Below are 16,426 nucleotides of genomic sequence, written 5' to 3'. Positions count from 1 at the left end.
AAAAAAAAAAAAAAAAAAAAAAAAAAATACTTACCTTTTGTTTTTGTAGAGTTTACAATACTTTCAATTTACAGTAAAAATTAATGTTAAAACAATAGAATATTACTCACCAAAATCACACAAATAAACTCCAATTACCCAAACAATAGTGTGGTCACACAAAACAGACAAAACATGGCAGAGATTTCCTTTTCCTTGCTAAAGTGGAAGTGTCATTTTGCAAGAGAATAACAAGAGAATTTTAATTTACTTGCTTCGACAACTTTAAAATTATGAGGCATTTGATGAACTTTTTTAAATTAGGAGAATTAACCTTATTTCAAATTTTGAAAGTAAAGTAGGACTATTAATGTTCTAACTGCCAAACCATTTTAAATTTGCATGATTTAAAAATGCTTAATATGTACCATACTATATAACTTCCACTCACAGTGCAATTCTGTTTTAGATCATTAGTAATATATCCTGAAATGGGAAGCAAGGGCCTAAAGTGTACAAAATGCCCATAGAATCTACACTTACTGTAGGAATAGATGGTGGTATGACCCATTCCAAGGGTTGTTTTATGATTCCAGATTATACATGCTACTGTCAAAGACTGAAATACACTTTCGGGGGAATCACTGTTCATAACTTAGTGAACAGCCTTCAGGGGTTGTCTCAGGACATGTAGGCATGCAAGCATTTTATTATGTAGCTTCTTCTGAAAAGGTAAGACTTTGACTCAGCAGCAGGGAATTGGAGCAAGCAGACTGCTTCTTTACAAAATCACTACTGGTTTTCCTAATCACTGTTTAACGGTTTTGATTTAGATACGTATCTGGGCCCGGAAAGATGCCATTGCAAATGCAAGTGCAGACTTTGCTTTGAACATCACAGGTCCCACCTTCTCTTTTCTGGAGGATTTGTTTAATATCAGTTACTCTCTTCCAAAAGCAGGTGAGGTCATCTTTTCCTTTCAGTGCATTTGGTTTCCTGTTATTTGGGCCCTTGGTTGAGGCCTCAAGATACACAGACAAACCCATAAGGATCCACTGTCACCATTTAGGTGCTGTTTTGGAGTTAGCCTCATGACCTATGTCTTACACCTTCTGAAACACACAGGGGCCCACCGGTTCTTTCTCTGTACAGAGCCACGTGCTCAGCAGCTGCTGAAGAGCTCTCAGACTTTTTAGGTCTCTCCTGGCTACTCAATGGAAGCCTCCCATCCTCTAGACCCTGCTTTCTCTTTCGTGTTCAGGCGTTTTCTCTCATACTGCAAGTTTGCAATGCTGTGTCTGGATCACTTTAGCTAGCGGGCTTTCAGAAGTTACTTCAGTTCTCTTTACTAAGTTGTACTTTTTAAAATATCCATTAGCTGTGAATCACTGAATTAGGACTTAGTGGTCCCAACTGTGAATTTGCATTGTATAAAATTGGAATGATATGTGAATATAATATGATCCTTAAGGAAATACGTAAATATTTAACCTTTCATAGACCTGTTTGGTATGTCCTTAAAATTGTATGAGTCACTCAGCTCAGAAAGTTGCTCAATGTTTTTTCTCTCTAAATTGAAAGTATCATGTAAATGTATTTTGTTCCTCTGACACGTTAGTTGAAGACTTGGAAAAAGTATGCTCTGCCTATACTGGCAGATAGTGGAAGAAGGTGGGGAGTAAATATTTGGGAGCTTGAGCCTTCTGAACCCCAGGAAGTCAGGATCTCTGCAGCTTGAGCATTCTGGCTAAGGAGGAATGGGGAATGAAGGGATGGAAACCACCCTCGGCCCATACAGAAATCCTGGAGGTAACACCTATCATTCAGGGATTTGGAGGCAACAGGAGCTCAGGCATGGAGACTAAGCTCCTGGCATTTCTGGGGCTTGAGGCTCCCAAGATGCCGCTTGTCTTGGCAAGAAAAGTTCTATTTGTATTTATTTAGATGAGAAGTCCAGAGTCATCCTTGACACCCTGTTCCCTTGAAGTACACCCTCGATCTGATTAGTCGCCTTATCATCCCCTATATCCATCCATCCATCCACTCACTTCTTACTGTCCCCCTGGTTCTCCCTAGTTTTCATCATCATCTCCACCACAGCTGTACTCTCATAGCTTCTCCACATTCCCTCCAAGCCATCCTTCATATGAAACCAAAAGGATCTTTCCAGAGCAAATCTGATCATGTTACTGTTCTCTTTAAAACCTCTGTGTGACCTCCCATTGCCCTGAGTGTTAAGTCTGAAGTCAGTACCATGTCTTTCTAAAGGTGCTTCTCTTACCAACCTCTCAGGGCTTTTGGCAGTTCCTGAGTGGGAAGGATGCTCTAGCTCTGTCTCTGCTCACTCCTATGCGTTCACCTTCCTCTTGTCTCCACCAGGCTCTTACACATGCAGTTTGCACATCCTGAAATGCCTTCTATCCACTGCTTAATTCCCTTTGGTTTCTCAACTCAGTGCCTCCTCATCCAGGAAGCCTTCCCTGACTTCTTTTCTCACACTTCCACAGCATCCTGCGTATTCCTCCATTTGAACTCTTGACCAATTGTGTTTTAATTATCTCCCTCATTAGATCTTGGAGTTAGGATCTGAAGGGTCTTTTTCTTTGTACCTCTAGAACCTATGGCAGTCAGGTGGTCAACAGCAAACTTTTTGGGGGATGGAGGAAATAAATATATGTGATTAGTTCAGTAATTCCACTTAAATTCTGACCAGATTATTAATTCCTGGACATCAGGGATACATTTGATACTTTCTTTGTAACCTTCATAGCATCTCAACTGATGTTACCCTGTGAGCGCTCATCGGAGGCACTCAATCAAAACCTTATTTTTATTGATAGGTGATTAAAATAAAGAGTTCCTCTATTACTGGGTTTTTAGGAGAAAGATAACTAATGTTTCTTAATTGCTTTAACTCTTTGCTGAGTCACAAACAAAACAAAACAAACGCCTCCCCTACCAGCATTTCCCGCATATGCCACACCCTCACCGCCAGTGAGTTGGGTGAAGACCAATTTGGTTTATTTCTTCTGTGTTGTCCTTTTAGCTTATTTTCTTGTAGCTTGTTCAATGAATTCTAAACTTTAGAATCTAAGATTATGTGAATGGTGTTCATGTATCCCTTATATAGAACAGTATTTTTTCTCATGTTGCTATCATTTTAATTCACTCTCAAGTCAAAAGTTGGACTGAATATCAAAATATTATAGTGACTGATAGAGCTAGGTGTTTGGATTATTATGGTGCTGGTTGACACTTTACCTGTAGGCTCTGTGCCAAATTTCCTATGCCTACACATATTAATTATTAGACTCCTATGTATTTTAAAGATAAATCATTTTAATTTTGATTTTGATGATTAATGATGACCATTTTAAATAAGATTTTTGGCTGTTTGAAGTACTTCTTTGGTGCATTATTTACGTTTGGTTTTTTCTCTGTTTTCTCAGAGTTCTTTAAATATTAAAAAGTTGTCTAATTGCTTGTTGTATATGCTTTAAATATTTTTCCCTATATTATTCTTTGCCTTTCAAATTTGTTTATAGTGTATTTTGGTGAACTAAAATATTTATTTTTATTTATTCATTTTTTGAGACGGCATCTGACTCTATCACCCAGCCTGGAGTGCAGTGGCGCAATCTCCCCTCACTGACACCTCCGTCCCCCAAGTTCAAGTGATTCTCCTGCCTCGGCCTCCCCAGTAGCTGGGATTACAGGTGCGCACCACCATGCCCAGCTAATTTTTCTATTTTTAGTAGAGACAGGGTTTCACCATGTTGGCCAGGCTGGTCTTGAACTCCTGATCTCAAGTGATCCGCCTGCCTAGCCCTCCCAAAGTGCTGAGATTATGTGCATGAGCCACCATGCCTGGCTAAAGTATTTAATATAAATAGACTATTTTTAGAGCAGTTTTAGGTTTACAGGAAGATTGTGTAAAAAATAGAGAGTTCCCATATATTCTTTCTTTCCTTCCATCTCCCTCCTTTCTCCTGTTGTCAACATCTTGCATTAGTATGGTACACTTGCTACAGTATTGAAACATTATTATTAACTAACCTCCCTAGTTTATCTTACGGTTCAGTTTTTGCATTATACAGCAGTATGGGTTTTGGCAAGTGTATAATGATGAGTATCAACAATTGCAGTATCATACAGAATAGTTTCACTGCCTTAAAAATCTCCTGTACTCCATCGATTTATCTTCCCCTGCTTCCCCTGAATCCCTGACAACCACCAATCTTTTTATTATCTTTATAGTTTTGCCTATTCCAGAATGTCATATAGTTGGAATTGCATAGTATGTAGCTTTCCCAGACCAGCTTCTTTCACTTAGCAACATGCACTTAAAATTTCCCATATCTTTTCCTAGCATGATCTATCATTTCTTATCACTGAATAATACTCTGTTGTATTGATGTACTGCGGTTTGTTTATCTGTTAGCCTATTTAACGGCATCTTGGTTGCTTCCAACGTTTAGCAATTATGAATAAAGCTTCTATAAACATTTGTGTGCAGGTTTTTGGGTGGGCATAAGATTTCAGGTCATTTGGGTTAATTCCAAGGAATGTAATTGTCAGATCTTATGGTCCACCTATAGTGACTGTACCATTTTGCATCCCCACAAGCAATGAATGAGAGTCCCTGTTGCTCCACATCCTCATCCGCCCTTGGTGTTGCCAGTGTTTTGGATTTTAGCCATTCTAGTAGGTGTGTGGTAGTATCTCATTGTTTTAATTTAATATTCTCCAGTGACAATTGATGTTGGGCATCTTTTCATATGTGTATTTGCCATTTATATATCTTCTTTAGTGAGGTGTATGTTCAGATCTTTTGCTCATTTTGTGGTTGGGTGGTTTGTTTCCTTAATGCTGAGTTATAAGCATTCTTTGTATCTTTGAATACAAGTCCTTTATCAAGAATATTTTATTTTAACATAGTCAAAATAATTTATTTGCTGGGTTTTGTCTTTGGTATTAGTCTTTAAAAAGCTTTCTGTGCCTTCAGGTTATAAATATTCTCATATTTTTTGGCAATTTTATGATTTCATTTTGAGATATTTAAAAAATCCCATTTTTTGGAAAATATTATTTTATATTCTCCTCCATTTAAATCCACTTAGATATAATTGCCTTGCCTAGTTTTGACAACCATGCAATGGAAAACTGGGGACTAATGATATTTGATGAATCAGTATTGTTGTTGGAACCAAAAGATCAACTAACAGAAAAAAAGATTCTGATCTCCTACATTGTCTCCCACGAGATTGGACACCAGGCATGTGGTAAAATGTTCTTTTATTTCACGTGAAGTTATTTTCCAGGTGCGCTACCAAAATAGCATAAAAACCCCAATAAGACCCTGCCATCTTTTAAAATACCATATTTTAAAAAGAAAAACATCACAAAGTATGACAGCGAGTAAAAATACGGAAAACTCAGACTCAGGGTAGATTTGAACTACTGGTGACAGATCATAGGGAGGAGACTGTACAGTTCGGCTGAGGGCTGGGTATTTACATCCAACAATTAACTTTGCTCCACAAAGTCCTCTTCAGGAAAAGTAAGCCATGCAGACACAGGAGTATTTTATTTTCATTTCACCTAAACTAAGGGCTATTCAAAAGGATCACTGAAAGCTATGCACATTTCATCAGCAGATTGTTATAAATTTCTAGTTGTTGTTGCTGTTGTTGGAGAGAGGTTAAATGGATGCAGGTTATACATTAGCAAGGTGGCAATAATTAACCCTTGAGCTGCATTCCCAGTGGTTGTGTAAACGATAATCCATTTAATCAGATCTATTTGCTTTTGCATTGGGATTTTAGAAGTTTAGCTGTTTAATTTGATGAAGATTTTCATATCTGCATTTCAGTGTCTGCTCCATTAATACAAATCTATTAAGAAAGAAATAGTCTCAACGATGTTATCTTAGTAATGTGGCTCCATAAGAAGTTTTGGAAAAGAGCAGTTTACTATAAAGGATTGACTAATACCCTGATGCACAGTAAAACACACACATTCACAAGTTTTATTAAGTCACCCAAAGTGTTATTTTTTATGATAGCCTAAGTGACACATTGTTTTGCAATACAGGCTATTAGTAATTATAGCTGTTATAAGAATTTGGTTAAATACCAGGCCTTGGGTTTGTTAGTTTGGAAATCATTGTTTTTCTTTCCTAATCCTGTTCATCATCCCCTGGGTTTTTACTTCATATTTGACACTGTTTTTTTTTTTTTTTCTGTTTAGTTCAAACAGAAAATAATGACAGCTGAACCATATTGCAGAACATATGATTACTTGAGTGATTTGTACATGGCACAGATCAAATTATGTTCTTAAAATATAAACAACTGCTTAAAGTAAAATCCAGTTGTAGCCTATTTAGAGTATAAGGTACTAGAATTAGTAGGTGGCAAGTCAGCATTCAGGGCTTCTGTTTTAAGGAACTAAAAACAACTTTTGGGCCAAGTGGACAGTTTAAGAAATGCTATTCTAACTGACCTTATGTTTAAACATCGCAGTTTTAAAACAAAAATTGCTTTTAATCACTGAACATGGAATATTTCTGAGAAATGCATGACTAATATCTCCTTATGTGAAAACAACAACTTGTTTTTTGGCTGTCCTGTCTTCAAGTTTTGTTATTGATGGCAAATAAATTTTAATTATGTCTTTCGACCTTACATTTACTTAACATGCAATTACAATGAATATAACTTAAAAATTGAATTTAAGAAAGCTCTTTTTTCTTCTCATTTCCAAAAGTGGTTTGGAAACTTGGTTACCATGAATTGGTGGAACAACATCTGGCTCAAGGAGGGTTTTGCATCTTATTTTGAGTTTGAAGTAATTAACTACTTTAATCCTAAACTCCCAAGAGTAAGTATGTTTATTAAGTTTATTTAACATTTTTTCTCCTAATTATAGAAGTAATGCATATTAATTCTTGAAAATGTATAAAATATACGAAAATACAAGAAATAATAAATTACCTATAATACCAAAATAATTTGTTATCGTTTTGATATATTTTTTTAAATTCCAGGCTTTTATCTATTGTAAATGTTTTTGAAAGTGGGAATTACATAAACTTTTATATTGCTTTTTTTACTTCATATTCTACTTCGTATTTCTACCTATTCGTATTTCCACTTCATAATCCTGAGCATTTCTACAAATCATTAGATCTTTTTCAAAAAGATTTTAAATGACTGCCTAAGATTATTTTCACTTATTCCTACTGCATATATTTCTTATTCCTACTATATGGCCTATATATGTATATAGTCTAGGTCTTGCTCTGTCACCCAGGCTGGAGACAGGGTCTTGCTCTGTCACCCAAGCTGGAGTGTGGTAGCGCGATCTTGACTCACTGCAGTCTGGACCTCCTGGGCTCAAGCAGTTCTCCCACCTCAGCCTTCCGAATAGCTGGGACTACAGGCGTGTGCCACGATCCCCAGATAATTTTTGTATTTTTTGTAGAGATGGGGTTTCGCCATGTTGCCCAGACTGGTCTCAAAGGTCCACCAGCCTCGGCCTCCCAAGTACTGGGATTACAGGCGTGAGCTACCATGCCCAACCTAGACTGTATTTTAAAGCAACTGTAACAGTAGTGCATGGCTTTTGTAAGTAATATGATACTTCATATTTAATATTATTGCTGATATTGTTTTGCTAATTTGAGTAAATAGTAATATTGAAAAATAAATACATCCATGTGCAAATCTAATTCTTTCAACTGTAGGTTTTACTTCTGATATTTAATTTATTTAGAGTAATTATGTAGTGCTTTTAGAATGCCATGATAAAACCAAATGGATTTGATTTAGCTATCTAAATTAAATGTTTAGACTTAATGTTATCTTTTGGTATAAACCTAGCTTCCTTTTTTTTTTTTTTTTTTTTTTTTTGAGACGGAGCCTCGCTCTGTCGCCCGGACTGGAGTGGCAGTGGCCGGATCTCAGCTCAACTGCAAGCTCTGCCTCCCGGTTCCGCCATTCTCCTGCCTCAGCCTCCCGAGTAGCTGGGATACAGGCGCCGCCATCTCGCCGGCTAGTTTTTTGTAATTTTTTAGTAGAGACGGGGTTTCACCCGATGATTAGCCCGGAATGGTCTCGATCTCCTGACTCGTGAATCCGCCCGCGTCTCGGCCTCCCAAAGTGCTGGGATTACAGGCGTGAGCCACCGCGCCCGGCCAACCTCACTTCTTTTATAAACCAGAGGTCCTTTCTTGGTTTGCATCTTCTTCCCCTCCTCTCTTCAGTCTCCTGTAACCTCTCTGGTCCTCAGGATTGCTCCTTCCTGCCTCTTTGCTGGTCCCCGTCTCATCTCAGCTCCCGTTGTTCCAAGGCTGGATTATTGACCTCTTTTCTCCTCCCTGCCTTCACTCATTCAAAGGATTTATTAATATTTAATGCTATCTCCACTTGCTGGATCTTCTTTACAGGCTAAATCTATTCATTCTGAAGGAAATTCTAAGATGATATTCTTTCTATTATTTTGGAAGTAAGCTTTCCTCCTTTTATGAAACTTGATAATGGACGGTAGGTAGATGGTACTTGTTTTGGTTGATAGTTTGGCAGGAAAAAAAAGTTGGCAAGCCTATCTTAGTGCCACAGAAACCTTTTAAAAAATCTCTTTTTATCTGTTTATGAAATCACAGCATCTGGCAAGCACTGATGTAGTGCAGGCTTTTAACACCCGAGTTCCATGCCACCTCCCCGCCCTTTACAGACATCCTATGAGAGTCCCCCAGCCCAGTCACTCGGCAGCGCCTCTCTCTTCCTCCCCGTGGACTATGCACAGGCCCTACTTGTCCTGGAGGAAAGTTTGGATATCACTGTATAGATCAGGAGACTGAAGTACTGAAAGGTTAAATGACTTGCCCAAGGTCATTTGCCCAATTGGGACAGGCCTGATTTTATAACCAGCTGTCTGGGTCTAGTCTGATGACAAGCATGACGATAACAACAATAATACTGTATTTACCATTCAGTGAGTACTTAGAACTTAAGTGCCAGGCAGTGTGAGCACTATACATACATCATCTTATTCAGTCCACAAACCAACCGTATGAGTGCTGTTGTTATTTCTATTTTACACATGAGGAAACTGAGGTATAGAAGCATTAAGTAAGTTGCTCAAGCTCTCATAGTTATTAAATGTCAGAACTGAGATTCAATTCCAGGTCACGCCAACTGCGAATCCCATGCTTTTAACCACTGTGCTCTATGGCAAAAACACACTGGATTGTTCTTATCCTCAAGAAGCTAATGGTGTGTGTGTGTGTGACTTCAATATACAATTCTTTTCATATATATATATATATATATACTTTATCTACATATAGTATGTATTTATTGTCTTAGCTGTCTCCAACAGTCCTTTCCACTTACTCTATGCCTACAAAATCATTTGTATCTCTCTTTCATAACTTTTATTCACTCATGGTTAGTGCCATCTCTAACTTCTTTTAAAAGCAGTTGAATATGTCCTAAGTTAACTCTGTGGATAGAGTTAATAAGGGAAGAAGTTTAATTCCTGTAAGACAATGAAATTTACTCTATTTTCTTAAGTAGATAGAATACATCATGAACATCAATTTCAGTTACCTCTTATAACAACTAAAATGGTTAAGGTATTATCAGCATCTCGCAAAACTTGCCAAAACATCTTCCTGGTATTTTGAAGGTAAGATTACGTTAGTCTCTTTTTGTACCTTTTAATTATTTCTTTTTATCATTAGTTTGTTAGTCACTCTTTTCTATATCTCTTAGTTGCTTGTGGAGCTGAGTGAAAGCGTCAGATCCTGGCGATTGAGGACATTGCCACGTTCTTTGTTTTTAAAAATCTTAGCTTTCCTTTCAAAGATTTTTGGAGATCAAGAACTTTAACCTCCTTTTAATCTAATAATGTGATTGAAATTGAGTAACAGAATCATAGACCCTTAGGCAGAAACAGATTTTCAATTTTTTTCTATTTCAAGGTCTAGTTTCAGCTGATATGAATGGATTATGCTCAAGGGGTCAGAACATTAAGGACGAAGGCTTTCTGGAACTCTGAAGCTCTAGCCCTGACATTACCACTCACTGACTTTCCTACACCTTCCTGCTGCCTGATCTAAGAAAGCAGCAGACTTGGTGAAGGGAAAAGGTACATATGGGCACTGCAGCCATCAGATGTTACTCTGTCTTTACTATAATGGTAAGCTGAGGCAGGCAGATGAACACCTCTGAGCTTTAGTTCCTCATTGTAAAATGGGTTTCATGCAGTCATTCAACAGATGATAATGGCATCTGCTAGGTACTGTTGAGACAGCTACCACTAACTAGGTACTAGTTTTATGTACTTAAATAGAATTATTTATATTATCTCATTCAATCCTCAGAACAATTCTGAAGGATAATAATAAAAATAATGGTAAGTAATCACCGCAGTGGTTAACCCTAATGGAGCATGTCCTATTTGCTATCTGTTGTGCTTGTAACATTATGAAAATTAATTTAGTCCTCATAATAATCCTTTGAGGACATTGTTGTTTTACCCATTTTCAGATGGCAACTGAGTTTCAGAGAGATAAAGTTGGTGGTCTTTGATGAGTCACTTAACTCCTAAAGGACTGAGGAAGGATTCATACACAGGCACTTTAACTCCAGATTCTGTGTTTTTAATCATCATGATATTCTGTACAAATTTATTACAATAAATAGTGTTATATTTCTAAGGATAAGAGTAGATTCTATGCTGTGTGTGGTGGCTCACACCTGTAATTCCAACACTTTGGGAGGCCAAGGTGAGAGAATCTCTTAAGCTCAGGAGTTTAAGACCAGCCTGGGCAACATAGCGAAATCTCGTTTCTACTAAATTTTTTTTTAGTTAGCTGGGCATGGTGGTGCACCCTTGTAGTCCCAGCTGCTCAGGAGGCTGCGGTGAGACGATTGCTTGAGCCTAGGAAATTGAAGTTGCGGCGAGCTCTGACCACACCAGTGCACTCCAGCCTGGGCAACAGAGTGAGACTGTCTCCAAAAAAAAAAAAAGGAAGAAACTTTAATAGGCCTTCTCTGACATATTGCAGCTTGTGGGACAAATTAATGGTGAATATACAGATTCACATTATCTAATCACTATATGCAGTAGCTAGTTTTTTTGTTTTTTGTTTTTTGTTTTTTTTTTTAAAGCTGACGTCATGTTTTATGTAATGTTTCCCTCCAATAGAACTGAAATAGGCTATGGACAGCATCACTTTATGGGAGGCCCAGAGTAGAAAGACCTCTAGGGTGTTGAGGAAGAGGTGTTTGTCTCAGTCATTAATTACCTTGTATGGTTATAGTGATATCAAGAAGACTACATAAAACCTTATGCCAGGCAGGCAGAAGAAAGAAAGACAATTTGTTCTGATGGGGTTAGGGGAGACCCACAAAATGTAGAGAAGCAGTATGTGCAAAAATGTTCATTAAAACTGGTTAAAACAGCAAAAAGCTTAAAGTAACTTAAATGCCTAGCTAATAAAAGGGAAATGATTGAATCAATTATGGGCCATTGACCCGATGGGTTATTATGCAGCTATGTATTTATATATTTTAAGGTTTTTCTTTTGCAAAATTTCTATCTGCTGTACTTTGAAAAGAAGAAAATCATCTTCATTTGATCACACAGAGATAAACACTATTACATTTTGGTTTGTTTTCTTTCAATTTATGTTTCTGTTTTCTTTATAATGCAGCAGCCATTATAAGGGATAATTATAAAGATGAGGTAGCAAAATTGTAAAATGCTATAATAAGTAAATGAGCAAGATAAAAAGTTTTTACAACTATGGGAATAAATAGTACATAGGAAAAACGATGGAAAAGAGCTACACTAACATTTTAACGGTGGTGATCTGAGGGTGCGATATTACGGGTGATTTTATTTTCTCTATTTTCTGCATTGTGCTTATAGGTCACCAGTGAGACACTCTCAAGAAGCTTTGAGTGTTAAACTAATAAAATCCATGCTTACTGATGACTCCTCCAAATCCTTGCTACTCAGTGTGATTCTCAAACTAGCAGCATCAGCATAATCGGGTTGTTTATTAGAAATACAGGCTCCAACCCAAACCAACTGAATCAGAAGATGATTTTGACAAAATCCCCTGGTGATCCTTATTCATGTTAAAATTTGAGATGTATTGCTCTAAATGATAGGTTTTCTTATTTCTGGAAAAACAGAGTTTGATAATAGCCTAATCAATGGTATTACTAGCCTAAAAATAATCTGCTTATAGAAAGGGATTGATGAGAACATTGGCAAATGGAAGTGAAACAGGTTTTGAAAATCTGACGCTGTCGAAGGCTGAGAGAGTCAACTTGCAGATCCCAAAGATAGTCAGTAGGGACTTGAGGGTTCCTGTGGATCATGAGGGGTTCACCTGGTTCTCCAGGCTATGAACGTGTGTCAGTATAACTTCTCCACTGGTCTTTGCTCTAGCTCTGTCATCACAAGGCTCTCTGGCTATAAACTGGTTTTTCTTCTAGCTTTACTTCAGGGAGAAATTGCCCTTATCATGTGTCTAAGAGAGAGCTAGTCTTTTGAAGAGTCCTATGGTTCTCATTAAAATATAATAAATTGCCTTATCTTAATGCATGAGCCATAAACTGTAGTATCCAGATTTATTTTAAATTTTCATTTATTACATCAGCATCTTTGTGAATTTGTAGATCTGGCATGCTTTTAGTTTGTAAATATTCATGAAAGAGAGGTTGATTAATTTTAAGGAGTTATTGATAAAATTACTGATGAAATTTTAGATAATTAAAACCACCTTAAGGAATGTCCTTTCAGGATGGCCATGGACCTCCCTGTCGGAAATGTAGGTGGCTTTTGGAAACCATATTAACTTTGTAATTGAGTTTTAAAACTGAAATGAAAAGAATACAAATGGGAAGGAAAGTGTCTTATAGTTTTGTTTTTCAAGGAATCCTGACTTACTTGGCACCTTTCAATTCATAGACACTTCTCAATTACTGAATTTTCTCCCTCTTCAATATCAGTTTTTGAAAGTATTTGAGGACCATAGAATTTTGGTTTCTGTGACACCTCAGGAGTTAATGTTGCTCAATCTTTTCCTTTATAGAATGAGGTCTTTTTTTCCAACATTTTACATAATGTCCTCAGAGAAGATCACGCCCTGGTGACTAGAGCTGTGGCCTTGAAGGTGGAACATTTCAAAACAAGTGAAATAGAGGAACTCTATGACTTATTTACTTACAGCAAGGTAAAAGCAGTTAGAAATTTCCTTTGGTTTTATACTCTTGTAGAAAGTTGCATAAAATGGATTCTAAGGGTCCTATATCAATATACAACTTAAAACTTTTTATGAAAATAACCTTATTTTAATTCAATACATAGGTTTCAGAAAACATGATTAAATTAATTCTCACCTTGCAAATATCAATCAAGCCCATATTAATGCTTGGATCCACCAACCACAGACTTTAACAACTTGCTACTTTTAAGGTGAACCCTTCTGCTTGGTGGAAATTTATTATTGCTCTGTAAAGAACTCAATTTTTAAAAATGTTATATACTCTGTACTCTTTACATGTAGGCCATCTGCTTACCTTTTACCTCTTAATTAGTGTACTATTTTATTAGCACATTCCAAAATAATTCAAACATTCCACTAAAATGCAAAATGCAATCAGGAGCACAGCTCAGAATATTGCTTATAAATATGGAATGTGTCAGTATGGAGATATTGAATTTTGTTCAAATAACGGAGAGCTTCTTTTTTCCTAGGGAGCGTCTATGGCCCGGATGCTTTCTGGCTTCTTGAATGAGCATTTATTTGTCAGTGCGCTCAAGGTGAGCTTGCAAAATAGTTGTTACCTGGATGGCAGTAAACATAAATTGCTTTGGCATGTTATTTATTTTAACCTTAACTTTTCTCTTTTTACAGTCATATTTGAAGACGTTTTCCTACTCAAATGCTGAGCAAGATGATCTGTGGAGGCACTTTCAAATGGTCATTGTCCTACTTTCTGACACGCTCTTGCTGAGTTGTTTTGTATGATACTGGAAAAGACTGGGAGGCCGTGGGTGAATGGCAGTTCCACAGGAAAACAACTTTGTCTTGTTGTAGAACTCCCTTAGGTCACGGGTAGTGTCTTTAGTCTTCACTATATTCCCAGTGCCCAGAACAGAGCATGGAACATGTTGGATCAATAAATATGTGTTCATATTTGTTGAATGAATTAATTAAAGAACCATTCATATATAAACAGAGTTCCAAATTTGCCCCAGAGGATCACCCACTGCAGGACTACTACATAAGTGAGGAAGAGAATAGCTACCAAGCTTCTTTTTGGAGATTGCTACTTCAAAATGTTTCACTGATAACCTTACCTGCTTTTGTGATGATTTTTAAAAACAGGCCATAGATGACCAGAGTACAGTTATTTTGCCAGCAACAATAAAAAAAATAATGGACAGTTGGACACACCAGAGTGGTTTTCCAGTGATCACTTTAAATGTGTCTACTGGCATCATGAAACAGGAGCCATTTTATCTTGAAAAGGTTAAAAATCGGACTCTTCTAACCAGCAAGTAGGTAGCTTTGCTCTTCTTTGTCTTCACCTTCCTTGGGGTTGAGCTCTGACCCAATGGAATCCAGCCTGTGGGTGAAGAAGCTTTACCCCTGCTGGGCATACACACTTCTGCAATGTGACTGTGTACTAGGGTGAAGCAGAGTCCTTGTGTCCAGGCAAGGCCAGAGACTCGCAGTTAGGGATTCAAGACACAGTGCCCCTACCCTGGGATTTAGGGTTACATCAGCAACCCAAGCTGTGGGGTATTGTGTGTTCCTCTTCGTCCCTCAGACAGAAGTGATGAATTACTTGGGATTCTAAGTTGGAGACAATAAGATAGAGCCATAGATTGCCATATGTTAGTAAAGAGGAAAGGAAGTCTTATTGCAGAGTAGTCTTCTCTTCCTTAAAAATGAAACTGAATGGTAACTATTTCCTTGAGGAATAGTTCTGTGCGGGGGTGTGCACATATGTGTGTGGATGCGTGCGTTTGTGTATTTGTAGCCATACCCACAACATTAGAATGATGGCCTTTAGATTCTGTTAGACCTGGGTTCAGATATTGGCCTATCAAAAATTCAAACCTTCGGTATTATTTAAGCTCTGTGAGTTTCAGTTGCCTTATCTATAAAATACATGCAATAGCATGTATCCCAAAAGACTGTGTAAAAGTGAAAAGAGTATAAAATAGCCTAGACTATATCCCTGTCTTCTTCTCTTCCCTTTCTTAATTTATTAGCTGATTTTCAACAGTTTTGATAGTTTTATCTTCACATTTCATTGCAGTATCAGCACAAATGAGTAATTAATTTTCAAATACCATCACCAAAATTTTCAGATAGTTCTACTCTTTCTTTAAAGCCTCAGGAGAGAGAAATGGGACACTCAAAAGTTCCTTCTCCCTGTACTACTCTGCGATTTTTGAGAAGACCTGTGTGTCTTAGCTATGCAGATAAACACAGACCCACAGTTGACAGTCTTTAAGACACCAGGTTTCTGAGAGCTTAACAAGATTGGAAATATTGCCCAAACTCTGAGTAGAGTGTCTCTTCCGATGACGAATGTGCTTCCTGTGGTTGGCTACTTCATCCAGGTCACATCCAGCAATGTGGGAAGAATGCAGACATTCAATAAATATAAATGTCATGGATGATTCCTGTTGAATACTTTTCAGATGGGGAGAATGCTTGAGGCTGAAAGTATTTTGAAGTGATTGTCAAGCTTTTTCTTCTAAACTACTTTTCACCTCTCTGGGCATGGATGGGTTTGGGTCTGTTTGCAGCATTTGAACTACCCTTGAGTGAAGCCAGGTGTCTATAATTTAACATACACAGGCCTTGAAGGTTTCGGACATAAGAGTTTTAGTAGCTACGTAAGTTATAAAAGGAAGTAAATCCATAAGACATAACAGGAGAGAGGAGTAAACAATAGCGAAAGTAAAACTAGCTTGTAAAAACAGTGGTGAGTAATCCTAAGAACAGAGGCCTGCATATCCAGAGAGAATGACCAAAGAACCCGAGTTCTGTGTGCTCTTTCATCGTCTCTTTAATCGTGGCTCAGAGTGTGTGTTTTTATGTGCGAAAAGTAACTAAATTTTTTATTTTCTTCCAATAAGTGACACATGGATTGTCCCTATTCTTTGGATAAAAAATGGAACTACGCAATCTTTAGTTTGGCTAGATCAAAGAAGCAGTAAGTAACAAATTGTAAAAACATCTTTACATATATGCACATATAAAGGCAGGGAATAAAATGCTGAAATATCTAGCTTTTGAAAAGCTATCTCATTTCAAACTAAAATATTCTTGTTGAACATAGAGTTTTAAAGAAAAGTGTCAAATCAAAAGCTATTATATGTGAAAATATGTAATGACCTA

The 16,426-nt window shown here is 37.3% G+C and overlaps 1 protein-coding gene across 1 annotated transcript in view; it reads left to right on the top strand.

Moving 5' to 3' along the window:
- LVRN (laeverin) overlaps window positions 1-16,426 on the top strand; it is a 72,338-nt gene that overhangs the window by 30,666 nt on the left and 25,246 nt on the right. Inside the window, 8 exon segments of the mRNA XM_017888988.1 lie at window positions 813-939; window positions 5,100-5,254; window positions 6,748-6,861; window positions 13,097-13,237; window positions 13,762-13,827; window positions 13,922-13,987; window positions 14,396-14,568; window positions 16,165-16,241. Coding sequence (XP_017744477.1) covers window positions 813-939; window positions 5,100-5,254; window positions 6,748-6,861; window positions 13,097-13,237; window positions 13,762-13,827; window positions 13,922-13,987; window positions 14,396-14,568; window positions 16,165-16,241 — 919 coding nt within the window.

Source organism: Rhinopithecus bieti, unplaced genomic scaffold (genome assembly GCF_001698545.2).
Source record: "Rhinopithecus bieti isolate Rb0 unplaced genomic scaffold, ASM169854v2 scaffold_18504, whole genome shotgun sequence".
Lineage (NCBI taxonomy): Eukaryota > Metazoa > Chordata > Mammalia > Primates > Cercopithecidae > Rhinopithecus > Rhinopithecus bieti.
This window is presented reverse-complemented; position numbering and strand designations above follow the sequence as displayed.